We start from the raw sequence: 16,855 nt of genomic DNA, 5'->3' as shown, positions 1-16,855 counted from the left end.
TTCGGTTATTGGTTAAAATTATCCAACTGCATTTGCACCATCAGTGAAAAGGGAAAGTTATTACTAAAGTTATTATTTTGATTAGCTAAAGATTATAATGACAAATGAATTATATAGAATAACAAGTAAACTATAAATCGTTCACAATAATCGCAGGAACGACAGTATGTGTATGTGTTGTCACGCTGGAGATCCAGGTTCGAATTCTACCCCTTGACATACTTTTTTCCATGTCTCTACTCTTAATATTTCCTATAATACTACTTATAGTAATAAATAAAAGAGATTCCTTGCAGTGATTTGGTCACAGTGAAGGTCGGGGAGTTGAGAGAAGGATTTGATCCGGATAAAATTAACCATGGTTTTACTGTAGTAATATTGTAGTAACCATGTGTTTGGTGGAAACTATATCAGTTCTGATGTACTAACCATGGTGTTACTACAGTGACATGTTTTTAATAGTAGTTAATAGTAACCATGTTTAATTTCGTGGTTACTATATTTTTACTAGAAAAATACCATGGTGATACTATGGTTACTGTAGTAAAACCATAGTTAATTTTTATAAGGTAGGGTAAGGGGTTGGAGTAGGGTGTCTGTGGGACTCCAAATAAACACAATAAAAATGCTGCAGTGATGCCCCTATACTGTATGTTAGTATTTAAACAGGGGTGTAAGAGTGTCTGCCACCATTTGCACTAGAGTGAAAATAGCATCTATCGCTATTTTCACTTAGTCCAAATAGCCTCTGCCTAAAAGTTAATATTTCTAACAAGAAATTAAGTGACTTTATGAGCAAACACACACTTTTCTATAGATTCAAATATGAACAGTGCTTCTCACCCTTAAGACTATAAACTGTGCAAAGATAAACAAATTAAGTCTACCCAATGATCATATTCAGCTGCTGGAGTTCTGTTCTGCTAGGCTCACAAACAAGCACCGTTTTGATGAAATTATAACCGCCTCCCTTGCTAATCTGCTTTTGATATACACCCTCATCTGTGAACCTGCTCAGGCATTTAATGCTGGATGGGGCCGCAGGAAATAAGTCCACCATTAAACAGTAAGTTTACCCTGAATGGCAAGCTGGCAAATGAGAGCCTAGCAACCTGTGACAAAGCATCAGGTCAGACAGACAGCTGGCACAAACACACACACACATACGGACTCTCCATCAAATACCAAAACAATTAAAACATGAAAAGCGATAGACGTTCCTTGGCACATTCAAACCAGATTACATCCCAGCTGAAAGACTAGCATGTCGCTGCCATCAGTGTCAGAAATAAACTATTATATTATGGTGCAATAGTAGCCACCAGGAATTGATTTTCAGGTGCATTTTTACCAATATGCGGATATTTTTTTGACTTTTGCAACAAATTAATTGCAATAAATTCTGAAAAATTATTTACATGGTTAGTTTACAAGGTCATATACAAAAGTAGTTGTAAATAATGCACAAAATATCAAGTTTACACTTTGCCCTGAGCCCTAGTTATTTTTTTACCATGACCTGAAAATGTTGTGTTGTGGACACTGGCCCCCTGCATAGGATTCTGGTGTGCTGGTGTTCTTACCAGGCTGGTTAACTAGCTTAACTAGCAAGACATCCTTGATCAACCAACTTCAGCAGAAAGACCAATGCTGGTAAACTAGCTTCACCAGCTAAACAAATACGACGACTATGCTAGACCAGCTTCAACCTATAAACCAGTCTGGAAAAGCTAGTAAGCACTTTTCAGCACATATGACACAATACGCATCATAATAAATATTCGGATAAACATATATGCAAAGAACAAGCTCTCACCAGATCCAGGAGTGCCTTCGTGGCGGAAGACTGCTCAAGGGTATCATTCTCTCCTCTCGAACCCTGTGATTGTATCTGGGCTTCATTGAGTGGCAGACTTTCATGAGTTTCTCAACAAGCTCTCTACTAATTCTCCTTCTCATTGAGAGAAAGACTAAGCCCATCTACTGGAAATCAGGCCATGATGTGGCTTCAGGCTATGTGTCCATGTCCATAATGTCTCCTTGCTGCTATGGTGCCATGTTTCCATGTAAAGTTTTGTTAATCCACTACTTCCATCTAAAACTTGGCTGCACTTCACCACTGACGAAAAAATCATACAATACAAACAAGCAAAGTTAACAAACAGCCATGCTGTTAAGCGTAAGGTGAGCCAAATGAAATTGCCCTCAAATTAACAGTGGGTTCCATAAAGTCTATATACAGCAGTCTCTGACAAAGAAACAACGTATGCTGAGTTGTTCCCATCCTGCGTGAGGTTCATTGTGTTTATCTGGAAAATGCTGGTTCACATTCCTCCTTCCAGTCCTCATGACGATATCAAGCCTTTGTTTTTTCCTGTTGCCCAGTGAAATATTTCCTCTAAAATCACAGAGGGCAGGGCACGAGGGTTCACCGGGAATATTTTACCCTAAATTCTTCAGTGTATCAATTACTTTTGTTTCATATTGTATGTGTGTGTGTTTGTGTGTGTACTGTAGTCACGGCTCAACAATAATGATGGCCCAGGGCCAGTATGATTGCATTTCTGGCCAGTTGACGGACTGCTGTAAATAAACAAACAGTTAAAACCAACCAAGCTGGTTGGCTGGTCTTTGCTGGGTGTTCATCCCAGTCAAACCTGTCAGTTGGCTGGTTTTAGAGGGCTTTGGGGTCTTTTTAGCTGGTCAGGTCGGGAGGTAAGCAGGCCTTCCAGCTAAACCAGCTGAGCACCAGCTAGGCCAGGCTGGGTGACCAGCTTAAACTAACCGTATTGGACCAGTGCTGTGTTGACACTATCTTACATTTGCAATATATATAAGAGGTCGACCTATTGTGGATTTTGCTGATACTATAACTAAGGTGGTGGGAAAGGCCAATAACCAATTAATCGGGCCAATAATTTTTTTTAAATCAATTTATAGAATGCTAATATAAAAACACAATCTCAATAACTAGAAACATGAAAATTTGGTGCATTACGGGGGACTTAAATTAGTTAAAAAAATTTAAACAAGTCCGAAATACACAGGGGACTCTTATTTTGAAATGACATAGACTTGGCTAGCTTACAATGCTCTATATGTAAGTATTTACCAAATGATGCTTTTTACAGCCTACATATTTACCAGATGAAGATTTTATATGTACTAAATATGTTTCACCAGATAAGGTTTATTGATGAGGAATTAAAAAAAGAGAGAGAGAGAGAGAGAGAGAGAGAGAGAGAGAGAGAGAGAGAAAAAAGAAACTATTGGCATAGATTTTTGCAGATGACCAATAGTTCCAAAAAGCAACTATCGGCACAGATTAATCGGTAAAAGCTAAATACTGGTCTACCTCTAATATATCTACATATGTTATACATATGTTTTTATGCCTTTCAAACATAAAAAATATTATTTTTATTTTTATTTTTTTTTTGTGATGTATTGAAAAATGTTGTTGTGAATTCTTCTGATTTAAATATACCATAAATTGGTTACCTTAAGATAACGTTAAGGCTAGGGCTAGATAGTCTTGGAAGCATCAGTCAGAATAAGTTGGATTTTGCATCATACGCATTTATTTGCCAGCAAAAGAGTTTTTGAATTTATAGTTGTCATTGAGTTACATTAAAGCTGTAGAATTTCTAGCAATTAGGCCTATTTTATTATTATAACCTAGTTAATTATAATTAAAATATTTTACTCCAGAATAAATAAATTATAATTTTGAAACATATGTATAAAATCATGTATAAAATGAAAAAATAAATTCAATGTGTGGTGGGCTTATACAAATATTTGCACAGCAAGTAAAAATCAACTGGGCCAGCAAAATAAATCATTACTGATGAGCCCTGATATTTGTGTGTTTTGGTGTGTGTGTGTGTGTGTGTGTGTGTGTGTGTGTGAGGACAACACATTGCATGGCCGGGTGAGACTACAGTTTTAGCGCAGAGCTGATTCCCTGTCGGCATGTCATCCTCTCTGACCCCATAATGAGAGCCCCTGCTGACCTCCTGTTCCGGGAGCTGGAGCATATCGATTCTTTCAGTGCAAGCTGCTCTCTTTAGCTTCTTACCACAACAAATGATGTTTGGAACTGGAAGGGAAAGAGAGAAGGGGGCTCTCAGTTTACACAGATTAACAGTATCTCTTCTAGATGTTCTTTGTCTCTTTCACTCTGTTCATCTCCACATTTCTTTCCCTCCTCACCTGCCATAGGATGCTGCCCTGGACTGCAGTGTAAAAACGACTTAGATTCATGATTCCATTTTTCTCTCCATCATACTCCCATACTGACAGTCTTAACAATCTCTTCACCCTTTTTCATTCTCCTTTTATACATACACCTTAACATGAGCAATAAATATAATATACCGAATAAGGATGGGAACTGAGAAATGGCTGAAACTTCAATTTAAGAAAGAAAAGCATTGGAACCCAAGAATGTAACCAAAATTTTCCAGATGAATAGAACAAATGCAAAAGTTTAAAAATCTGCCACTGAAAAACCTATACTGCTTGTGAGAGCAAAACCGGGTGACGCGAAACTCTCAAACACACAGCGCGACCAGTTTACTCAGACTGATGAACAACTGAATCTAATGAGCTGGTTCTTTTCAATGAATCGGTCTCAAAAATCTCAAACTCATGAGTCAGCATGTAGTTAAAGTTACACATTCAGGTCAGTGCCGTTTGAGTCAGGCCAAACCCACTCTCCTTTAACTTCCTGTCCCTCTTAAAGAAACATTCCGAGGTCAATGCAGGTTAAGCTCAGTCGAGTCAGCATTTATGACATAATGTTGATTACCACAAAAATTTATTTTGACTCGTCCCTCCTTTTCTTTAAAAAATAGCATAAATCGGGGTTACGGTGAGGCACAATGGAAGTGTGAATGGGGCCAATCCGTAAACGTTAAAATACTCAGTATAGTACAGCCACAAGACATAAACAATATGTGTGTTAACGTTTTAGTGTGATAAAATCGCTTACTAACCTTTTCTGTGTTTTAACAGAAGCATTAATGTAAGTGCTTTTATAAAATTATGAGCTTCACATGTCTGCCTTTAAACACTCAGAAAACTGGCCCCATTCATTTCCATTGCAAGTTCCTCACTGTAACCTCGAATTTAGCTTTTTTTTAAAGAAAAGGAGGGACAAGTCAAAATATTTTTCGACATTATGCCACAAATCAACACTATGCCACAAATGCTGTCGATTGAGCTGTCGATTAACTTGTATTGAACCTGGATTATCTTGGAATAACTATTTTATAAAATAAAGGTTAAAATGGCCTTAAAAAAAGATACACATTCAGAATAGACTTTTGGCGTAAAAAAAAATGGTCTTTTGATTAAAAAGAAACATTAAAATTAACATTAAAATATATTACCAAAAAGTATTTGTTCATTATACAAATAGGACAAATTAATTTACAAATGAGCTACTAAAATAATCGTTAATAGAATCAATAAAGAAATGTGTAATTGGAATCAGAACCAGAATCGTTAAATTCCTTACGATTCCCTTCCTTAATATTGACAGTGAGAGTTTAATGGGATTGATGCAGTCAGTTCAAAAAGCACTTTAATGAAAAATAAATGTCATCAATCGGTCAACGTCTGTCTCACTTGCAGGAGAGAGTTATACAAACTCTCCAGGGAGGAGATTAGCTTAGATTGTAGTTTCTTTCTTTGTGAAAAAATAAATTAAAATCTGTATTTGAATGTCAATGTCGTTGGATCGCTATCTGTGGATTTGACATAAAATAACTTGTTTTTTGAGATGAAAGTAATTTAAGTATCAAAAACATACTGTCTAAATTGTATAACATATCTGTCAAATGCTGATTTATAGAGTCACTAAAAAATTTTTCAGCACTTATCTCCGTTCTTGAAATACATTTATATTAGGACCTTTCTGAGTCACACATTTCATATTCTTCATTGCATAACATCCGTCACGATAAAAGCTTTTGCTGTTAAAAACCACACAGAGCATAAATTTATAGATGCACTGCTGAACTGCAACCTGGTTATAGTGCATTATGCAATACTATCTTCCCTTTTTTTTCACATGATCTGTGACCATTATCAATCTCTACCATTGCCACTTAATTCATTCAATAATTCAGTGCACTTACGGACAGTGTAAGCTAAATTAAACACTTGCTACTATTTGCATTGTGTTTGTTCACTGTGAAGATGCTATGACTGTCTAACTCTTGAATGAGGGTCCTTTTGGGGATGCTCACACTAGTCGTTCCCCCAGCTTTCCCAAAATAGACTTTCTGCATTGCGCTAGCAGTCCTTATGTCTCTGTCTGATGTTTATGTTAACTCACTTCTGTGGAAATTTTTCTCCCTCTTTCGAACATTGCTTTACACATTTCATTTTCATGAATAGGACTGCCAGGATAGAAAGCCATAAGGAAACAGCTGATGTCTTAAAACAAAAGCCCTAAAGCAGAGGCCCTTCAAAGCATTCTGACTGTAGGGTGATCTATTAGACTTACTGTAGGTTTAACCAGTGAAAGGCCCAAAGAGAAGTATAAACGACAATGCACTGCGTGCTTACCAGTGTAATTTAAATACCACTAATACCATCACACACGCAGTATTAGGCTGAATACTGTATTTTCTGAGTGGCCGGGTGCTTGTATTTAATTTGTAGCATATTGTTTTGTTATTTCCTTCATTGTTTTGTACATTTTTCATTTTTGAACATCTTTAAACTTGAAATCCTTTTCTGGAACTGCAATTTCATAAAACTGGAACATCAAATTACACACCTCACCTTTAAAAACACTAAGATGGTGATTAGACTGGACTTTCGCATGTACAGGAAACACTTTGAAACATGACTTGTCTCCAAAAGTTATAACCTAATTTATGTGTCAGAAAGAGGCAGCAGCCGAATACCTTTGTAATATTGTGAGAGCTAATGAATTACTCATGTCCAGAGACTAATTTGCATAATTCCAATTCTCACCCAAAGGCTATTTTTCTCCTGAATGGTATTACTGTTGTGAAAACAAAACCCCATCGTGTAAAGAAAGTAGGTGATGGTAAAATAAAATGCTTGGAATCAGCAGAGGGCAAGTGATAAGAAAAGGAAGATAACACTGCAGCTGTCAAAGTCACGAGAGCACCTTCTGTGATCAGTACTCCGGACTGTGTAATTACTGTCCCAATGTCATTAACCTTCACCTCTTGACGGATACATTGGTGCTCAGAGCATATTGGCTCTGACAATGGAAGCAAGTGTTCAACCATGTCTGATAACAGCCGATATGAGTCAAGAAATAAAACATCAAAAGCTTGATTTCTGATAAAGTACAGAAGTTGAAATAATTTTGCCAAATCATTAGTTTCCATCATTTTTCCTGTCAACACGCCCCTTCCAACTCGGCAATTTGGGAATCATCTAGAATTCCAAGTCTCCCACTCGTACGTACGACATCGCTGGGTCATTCATGTGCCCGGAACTTGTGATTACGATATTTCCGAGTCCATTTGAAAGGCACATTTGTCATGTGATTTTTTTGTAAAAAAAAAAAAAAAAAAAACAATTATTAGCCTACAAAAGGAATCAAATCTACTCTCATCTACTCTCAAATACTCTCAAGTTCCCATTCACTCATGAGCCATCTACAGCGTAAGCCTTTCACACATCCGCCCATAGTAAGATATGCCTCTATCACCATTCTTTTGTCCGTTTTCTAAATATTAACACTCTTTTATAAACCTATCTTTGCAGTAGTATCAGTGTCATCATAAATTATAATAACAGAGTGTAATAGGTGCATATTATGGCTGCATATATCGTGTTAGCGCATTAGCATCATGAATTCAAAATCTAAACAATACAAATTAAACATTTTCTACTGTCTATATATTACTTTAAATCATCATTGAGTGGTTAAAACAGCTTCTTTTACTGACATCGTGTGAATTCTACTCATAGAATGAGGCATAAAGTCACTGATAACACATTTTAATGTCACATTAGTTGAGGTTTTACATGTAGCGTCCTCATATTTAAATGCTCCTCTAAATGCCTCCCACCGCAGCGTGGTGGGTGTCTGAATGTTCGGGAACAGTACACCATTGCTTGGCTTCTTTTTACTTCTGAACGAAGAAGAACTTCTCCTTCAACACCTAAACCTAACCAATTGTGTTGTAAAATAAAATACAACATGAAAAACAAATTTTCTGAAGCAACCACATCATTCTGATTCTATGACACTTTCATCTCACGTGTCAGCTTGCGTGCTTGACTGGTCTCAAACTGGCAGTCTTCTGAGTCCAAAGACCAACCCTCTATCAGGTGAGCTACTGCGCAAGCTAACCATGTTGGAATACTTGTGTAAATATTTGTAGGATTGTAATACAAAAGTTAAAATTTTTCGTTTTTCAAATGAAGCGTAATGCGTTATAGTGAAAGTGTTTCGATATCATAACATAGAGTAGCCGTGTGTGAGTAACAGAGCAAAAATCATAAAGTCATAATCAGCCGCTGTAGACGTGATTTCTGTGAAAGTAGTGTTTATATCACCAGAAAACTGCAGCGAAATGTAGAATTCGGCAAGTAAAAGTCAGTTTGCTAAAATGTTGTTATAATAACATTCAATGTTCATTCAATGAGACTAGGTTGGAAAGTAACATATTGATATGTCTATGTTGATAAATTTGGTAAGGAAAATATCTCCAACAATACCTGCAGAAAAGATCGGCTTAATCAGCATGCAATTCCCATGCTAGTCTAGGCCAGTTTATGCTTCTAGGTGCTGGTCTAGCTTGTGGACCTGCATAGCCATGTTGTGCACCAGCAAAACCAGCTGGTGAAGTTGGACAACCAACCAGTATTATAATGGTGGTTAATCAAAGACCTTTTGCTAGCTAAGATGGTCAAGAAGTCTTGTTGGAACACCAGCACACCAGCATTCAACACACAACATATGCTGGTGACCAGCTAAGCTGTTTTTGTTTTTCAGCAAGGATGGCTTTGGAAGCAGAAATGATTGTTTTCAGTACTGTGGAAGTGGAATTTTTCAAATGTCAATATTAATGCAAACAAAAAAAAAAAAGCCCTTGCAGGGTAAATGTTTGGCCAGTCACTGCATTTATTATGTCACTTTTCATCGCAGTCCATCAACACCGTTTCTTCCAATTCATTAGCCATTATCACATCGCGTGGCTCTTTATCAAGTTTCCCACCTTCATCACCCATGGCAGGAGAAAAGGGTGGGTGTCTTGTGGAAAACCTGAAAGCAGGCGAGATATAAATAGTAGAAAGAGCAGCATTACATAACGGACGAGAGAAACAGAGACACGCGGTGAGGTGCACGCTCTGAGAGAAGGGGGCAAAGCCCACCTGCTCATTGTTATTCATGCTGATGCGGCTCTCGCTCTGTCTGTTACCTCATCAATTCACGAAGTGAAGACATTTATGAACCTGACTGCAATGGGAAAAGTGAAACTGTGCAGCTGTTATCTTAAAGAGTAAGTTCACCCAAATATGGAAATTTTGTTATCATTTTTTCATCCACTTGTCGTTCCAAACCCATAGAACTTTCTTTTTTGTGAGATACACAAGAGTATAAATATTGATGAATGCCCATGCTATTCTTTTTTCTGTAAAAAGGTGACTGAGGCTGTCAGTCCCAATAATTCTGCCTAACAGCTCCTTTTGTGCTCAAAAAAACTCATACAGGTTTGGAACAATATGAGGGTGAGTAAATTATTACAATTTGTTTTTTATTTTGGGGCGAACTACCCCTTAATGAGTTATTTGTAGTCATGTTAATGTTCAGTCATATTAAATGGAATTTTTGACTTGAATAAAACATGTAAATCTAGAGGTTACAACATGAAGCACGTTGCTTAATTTATTGTACATGTTTTGAAAGTGTATAAGTCAAGTGTGAAGCTTCTCTAAATTAAACGTTAGTAATTAAATTATTTCTTTAATGTATTATTTTTTTGTTTTTACATTAAGCAGAGTCGTGCCTTGATATCGCTTGTACTGTCATTTAGATGTAACCTGGTAACTGAGAGAGCATTTTCTAAACACAGGGGAATTTAGTCGTGATGCAAGGCATTCATTAAGAATGCAAAAATTTTAATTTACAGGTCGCATAAAAAGCATGGCAAATAACACCAGCTCATGCTGTAAGGTTAGTTGCTGTGAAGACCTTGGTAGTCGAGTTGCATGATGAATAATTAATATTTCAGGTCCTTGTGGCTGGTGTGAATAGGTTGTTTTGTAATTTTGATTGGGTGGGATGTGGAGAGAGCTTTATTACTGATCTCTAAAGTGCACACAGGTGCTTTAATTGGTAGAAAATTACAAAGCTTTGTATCGTTTTTCTTTAAAAAACCTCATCCTCCACAATCCCAGTCTTAAAACAAAAAGTAAAAGAAACTTTATTTGAGATATGCCTAACACTCATTTACATAGATTTACTGTAAACCCTGCCAAGGCAATAATACCACACATACAGTATATGTACATATACCTGTACAAATACATGTGTTTTAAAGCACACAAAAAATGCTAGTATACACTTAGTATATAGGTAACTTGTGAAAGCACACATTCCTTTACATTCAAATACATGTGTTTTAAAGCAAATTAAGAAATACTAGTTCTGTATATACTTAGTTTATATTAGGTAACATTTGGTAGTAAATGTTTTAGTAGGAAGTATGGGTATGTTTGAATAAACTAGTATGGCAACAGGACCAAAGCACACACACTGTACATTTAAAAAAAAATAAAAATTGGTTGAAAAATATCTGAGATGATAAATGGATTCCACTTGCTGATTTAACTATGCAATGTAGTGTGGTGATGTTACAACAATGTAGCATGCTTGTGTTCATTGTTACATACTGCATATTGGCTTGCATACTTAAAAATAAATAGTAGGTAGGCCATATACACTACAGTACAGTGTGCAAGCCATTCCATTCTAGGCATCTCAGTACTTCAGCAGCCCGCAATCCATTACACTCCAACTTTCTATCACTAAACCAAGGAGGTGCACAGGGCACCATTTCTGCTCCACATGATCACAGCTGGCATCAGTGAGGGGATTTCATCAAGTGTACTGTGACATTATACAGTGCAATGGGTAAAATTAGCACAGTGCTTATGGGCTGTAAATGTGATAAGTAGCTTTCCCGCTCTCTTTCTCACGCACTTACAAACATCTCCTCTTTCAGTCGGCACTAATCACCAACTCACTCCACCAATGACTCCTCATTCTCTCATCTGCCCTCTTACTGGCAATATTGTCTAACTGCCACCATCCCTAAGGACACATCAGCAAAATCAAGGCCATCGTAAATTAGTTGAAGGGCCACATTTAAGAAATTTAACAGTGAGAGGAGAGCCAGTGGAGACATTACTGTAAGAGAGACTGAGGTTCAGAGAAACAGAGGAGAGATTTTTAAAGGGATAGTGCACCCCAAAATGAAAATTCCATCATTCTTTACTCAACTTCATGTTATTGCAATCCCACAAGGCTTTCCATATAATGAAAAAGAATGAGAAATGGGTCTGTCAAGCTCCAAAATGACATTAAAAGTAGTCAATATGACTCTTGTGCAATATTCCAAATCTTCTGAAGACATATAATAGTGTGTAAGGAAACTGACCAAAACTGAAGTGGTTATTAACTGATATCTCCTGTATCGAGAAGCTTGTATCGAGATTCAAAAACTGCCATTTTTGAATTCTGGACACTAAAGTGAGTTAAGGCTGATTTATACTTCTGCGTCGAAACTACAAAGTAGGCTACGCATAGCTACGGCAGTTGCAGCGTAGCCAACGCCGTAGTCTGATGTGCACCTCCCCAAAAATTTAAAAATGCGTCACAATGACACATTGGTCTGCTTTATAACCAGAGACCATCCCCCAGGATGACAAAAGAGATATCTGAGGTAGCGTCACCTTTTCTGTAGATCTATGCATCAGCTTATATTGTAGCTGGATGCGGGAGCATTGTTTTAATCAGGAACATCTGCTGTTTTTATATTCTGCTTATGTTTAATTAAGTTACAAATGAAAGCGTGACAAAAAGACACCTGTAAACAACTCTGTGCTTTTTTCTTCGGGCTTTAACTCACTATATTTGGTATGTCAGTGAAACGGTATTTGTTGTATTCTACTCGAGAACTTTCAGATCTGTACGATGTTTAGACCGTATGTTTGACAGTATTATGTACAGTAAATAATCATAAATTAATATGTTATGAAAACGGAACACTTCTAATTTGTCAGCAAATTATAAAGCACCTGTTTAGAGTTGGTTATTGCCTATATGCATTGTAAAGTCCAGCTTTTAAGCTTTAAAAACGACACCCATTATGTGTTGGACAAGTGAGTAGTTATTAATTAATTTGATGCCAGCCCCCCAACCCCCATATTCCAGGACGGAGCATCAAAAGTATGACAAAATATCTATTTATTACTTTTCAAGTGATTCAACAGCAAGCAGACAGTCAATGTCTGATTTATTTTCTCTCTATGGCAGACAGCATGTTTAATAAATAATATGTAACTACATCTCAACATGTTCATGATTTGATTAACTCGTTTTTAATGCTACAATATTTAAGAAATACTTTTGAATCTGCAAATTGGATAGATTCAATTTCTATATGAAATATATAATTATATCAGAAATAAAAGCATTTTCTCAATATACTAGCACTTGGCTGTGTACTTACAGAACTATAAGAAGTATAAATCGGCCTTTACATATATTAGGGCAGGGGAAGATTATCAGTGAATAATGGCAGAAAATTCAGTCTGTTTCTCACACAAACTCAAAATGACTTAGAATATAGAGCACAAGACATTTGAACTACTTTTATGATGCTGTTTATGAGAGGTTTTTTTTTTTTTTTTGTCCTTTTGGAGCTTGACAGTTGTCTTTGTATGGCAAGAGCTGTTTAAAGATTCTTCAAAAAAAATTCCTTTTGTGTTCCACAGAAAAAATAACAGCATGCATGAGGGTCAGTAAATGGTGACAGAATTATCACTTTTGGATGAACTATCGCTTTAAGAATGGATAGAAAGATGCAATAAGAGTGTAAGTCTAAAGCACACCTAATATACATAGAAAGCCATAAAACATTATAAAGCCAATGCCATAATAGGACATGGTGGTCACAAAGTGCATTAATGGCAACATACAAACAGCACAATCCTGATTAAATAAAGTAACTGGCTCTGACTGTGCACTCATCTCACAAAAGTGAGAGCTGAAGAGGCAGATGAGAGACTCGCTCTTTGCTGAGAATGCAGCGATGTTAAAAGCGAACATTCAGAGGCTGTTGGCTATCGATCTGTTGATCTATTGTGCATTGAACCCTCGCACCTTGGTCCTCTGCATGCAGATCTACACTGAATCATGCCCATCGCGGTGATATTTTTACTGCAGCATGATTAACTAAAACAGAACATCTTGAACTGCACATTAAATTGCTGCAGAGCTATTGTACCAACTCCAAAATACCTTGCAGTGGAAACATTTGTCACATATTTTGCAAAGTTTAAGATGTACTTGATGCTTGAAAGATTTATAAAAGCCTACATCCAACATTTTATGTTCCATAACTTGTTAAATAAACCTCTGCCAATTGCAGTTTCTTTAATACATGATTATCTCTTCAGTAAGCATTTCTGCTGCTTATGCTTGGCCACGCTCCAGTTATTTCCAGCTGCATGCTGAAAGATTCTTGCAACTATATTGGCAGAAATGCACCAGATGCAAGCAGAAAGATGGAACCATTGTCTCGCTACTAACAGCTGCATCTTATTTCAGTTGTTTATTTGTCTGTTTGTGCCTATGCTTTCTTTTCAGATAAGAATAAGCTAAAAGGTATAGTTCACCCAAAAATGAAAATTCTCTCATTATTTACTCACCCTCATGCCATCCCAGATGTGTATGACTTTCTTTCTTTTGCAGAACCCAAACAAAGATTTTTAGAATATCTCACCTTTGTAGGTCCTCACAATGCAAGTGAATGGTGACCAAAATTTTGAAGCTCCAAAAAGCCCATAAAGGCAGAGCAATATTTAATTCTTTTTTTACCATAAATTCTCCTCCTTGCCCAGTAGGTGGCGATATGCACAAAGAATGTGAATGTGAAAGTGAAAGTGGAGATTGATAGTAAAAAAGGACTTAAATATTGATCTGTTTCTCATCCACATATATCATATCACTTCAGAAGACATGGATTTACCACTGGAGTCTTATGGATTACTTTTATGCTGCCTTTATGTGCTTTTGGAGCTTCAAAATCTTGGTACCCATTCGCTTGCATTGTATTGTATTGAGCTGAAATTTTCTTCTAAACATCTTTGTTTCTGTTCCACAGAAGAAAGAAAGTCAAACACATCTGGATTGGCATGAGGGTGAGTAAATGATGAGAGAATTTTCATTTTTGAGTGAACTATTCCTTTAAAGGTCCACCCAAAATGAAAATTATCTCATAATATATTCACCAATGTTTTTCCAAACCTGCATGACGTTCTTTTTTCCATGGAACACAAAAGATATTAGGCGGAATGTTAGCATCAAACACCATTCACTTTCACACAATGACAGTTAATGGTAAGTGAGGCTAACTAGCTTTACGCTGAAAATCTCCTTTTGTGTTCCACAGAGGTAAGAAATTAATACGGGTTTGGAACCTCATAAAGGAGAGTAAATGATGACTGAATTTTCATTTTTGGGTGAACATTCCATTTGAAGTCATCATGAAATCAAAACTGACCCGATTTACTTTCTTAATGCATGTTCCTGATATTACTGAAAATGATTCATTCAATGATTTACCTTCATAATCTTTAATAAAACGTCTTTTATGTTAACCAATAGAAAAACATTGTGCATTGTTTTAGTAAACTAACATTCAATTTTGGCTCCATTCTGATATGAAACACCCACTTTTTCCTGATAGATCAAATGAAGTCCCGCCCTACATTTTGTCTTGTTGAATATCCCGCTACACTCCATAAATATGTCACATTACAGAAGTATAATGGGTTGTGAACGTGCTCTGACTTTAAGCACACTCTATGATCACATGAACAAAAAAAAGCAGACAGATATGGTTTTGCATGATCTCCATGTAATAAGTAATTAAAGTGGCACATGGTGTCATAAATATTCTAACCTTATAGGCCTGAAGAGTCATACATAATTCACCATCTCCATGCGGGGGTCTAAAAATAAGGCTCTTTCCTGGTAGTAATAATTCATTGTGGATTCTGTCTCTTTAGGTTAACAGACGGCTCTTTCGCAGAGAGTGACGGCCACTGGTCCCTGAAAGGACATTGGAGATTTATTCAAATGAATGACATTTCCAGGAGGAAACAAATGCTGGACGTACCAAGAAATGTCAGGCTTTAGTATTTTTGTTAAATGGATAAAAATCAACTCACACACAATCCCTAGTGAGACCTCTTTGCACCTCTTATAAATGTCTTTCATCACAGTAGTTTCATCACCTTCTCATTCAACAGCTGTGAGGACAGCCCTGTGCTATCGAACAGTGAGATCTTCACACGGCCGACTGTTGTGATTGCCACAGGACTGTTCAATAATTTGTTTACACCTCAGCAGCATTCATCCTGACCGATGGCTGGGATCTAGGTTTCGATTCTCCTGTAGGGATTTTGGGGGAGAAAAGTCCATACATGCCCTTGGAAAAGCATAAAGTGCTCCATAAATGCCTTTACATACTGCCACAGTCCCTTTGAGGCAAGCTAAGGAGACAAAGCCAGATGTTAGGCAGAATGACAGCCTCTTTTTCCATACAATGAAAGAGAATGGTGACAGACTGTCATTCTGTATAACATCTTTTCTGTTCCATGGAATATAAAGTCATATTGGTTTGGAACAATGTGAGGGTGAGTAAATGATGACAGAATTTTCATTTCTGGGGGAACTATCTCTTTAACCTAATTATGCAACTATTTGTTGGCTTTTTTGCAGTGTATATAATGTATAGCAAAAGTATTCTGTCAATGAGTAGTGAATAAAGGTCAAAATCATAAGTAGCTGTATTTTATTCAGCACAAACAGAGCAAATTGAAAAATCAACATCTATGTTGTTATTGATGTCACAGAACGTTCATTGTGGACATTCAACCATAGGCAAACATTCATGTTCCCTCTGTCTTTCTATCTAACTCCCTGTGACTCTGCACAGACACTCTCATGAATTATAAATATCCTCCATAAGAGCAAACAACACTCTTGGCGCTGCGGTCTGTCCCTCTGTTTCGCTGAACACAGTAATTCAATGCGTTCTGCAAGTCTGCCAGGGCCAATTAAAAATCACAGGAATCTGAACCACATCTGCCATCATCACAAACATGGGAATGTGCCAAATTCGAATGCACATGCGCCAGTGCATTAACTATTTTGTTTTACTACTACATTATGCAGTAACTCTTGTTAACCACTAGGTTTCTTGGTAAACTCATAATAATACACTGTGACTTGGATTATAAAGATAAAAAGATCCAATAATGCTGTAAACATTATCTCATACATATTAGTGCAGAACATTTTATTATTTATCTTTCAGATAGCAATTGTAATACTGACCTATATTAAAGACTCCATAAAATGACTTGATGAGTGTAGTTTTTCTACCCATATTTACGTATTTCCTATTGAAACAGGAATCCGGGCAGGACATAATCGAAGGACTCGTTCCTTTTTTTTATTTTTTATTTTTTATATAGCCTTCAGTTACGTCACAGCCATAAATAATAATTTGCTACTTTCCAGTCAGTTGCAGGTGGTATTAGGGGGAGGGACATT

At 36.8% G+C, this 16,855-nt stretch overlaps 1 protein-coding gene across 2 annotated transcripts in view; it reads right to left on the bottom strand.

The window, feature by feature from the left end:
- The window catches only part of pde4d (phosphodiesterase 4D, cAMP-specific), a 132,725-nt gene that overhangs the window by 81,025 nt on the left and 34,845 nt on the right, over window positions 1-16,855 (bottom strand). The window contains exon 1 of one of the 2 annotated variants that reach the window (XM_051652881.1): window positions 1,817-2,183. The exons of the other annotated variant lie outside the window; for it this stretch is intronic. Coding sequence (XP_051508841.1) covers window positions 1,817-1,980 — 164 coding nt within the window. The 5' untranslated portion in view covers window positions 1,981-2,183. Of the gene's footprint in view, window positions 1-1,816; window positions 2,184-16,855 lie in introns of those variants that run through there. 2 annotated transcript variants of the gene reach the window in all.

This window comes from Myxocyprinus asiaticus, chromosome 24, assembly GCF_019703515.2.
Source record: "Myxocyprinus asiaticus isolate MX2 ecotype Aquarium Trade chromosome 24, UBuf_Myxa_2, whole genome shotgun sequence".
NCBI lineage: Eukaryota > Metazoa > Chordata > Actinopteri > Cypriniformes > Catostomidae > Myxocyprinus > Myxocyprinus asiaticus.
The sequence above is the reverse complement of the archived record's forward strand: the minus strand, read 5'-3'. Positions and strand labels throughout refer to the sequence as shown.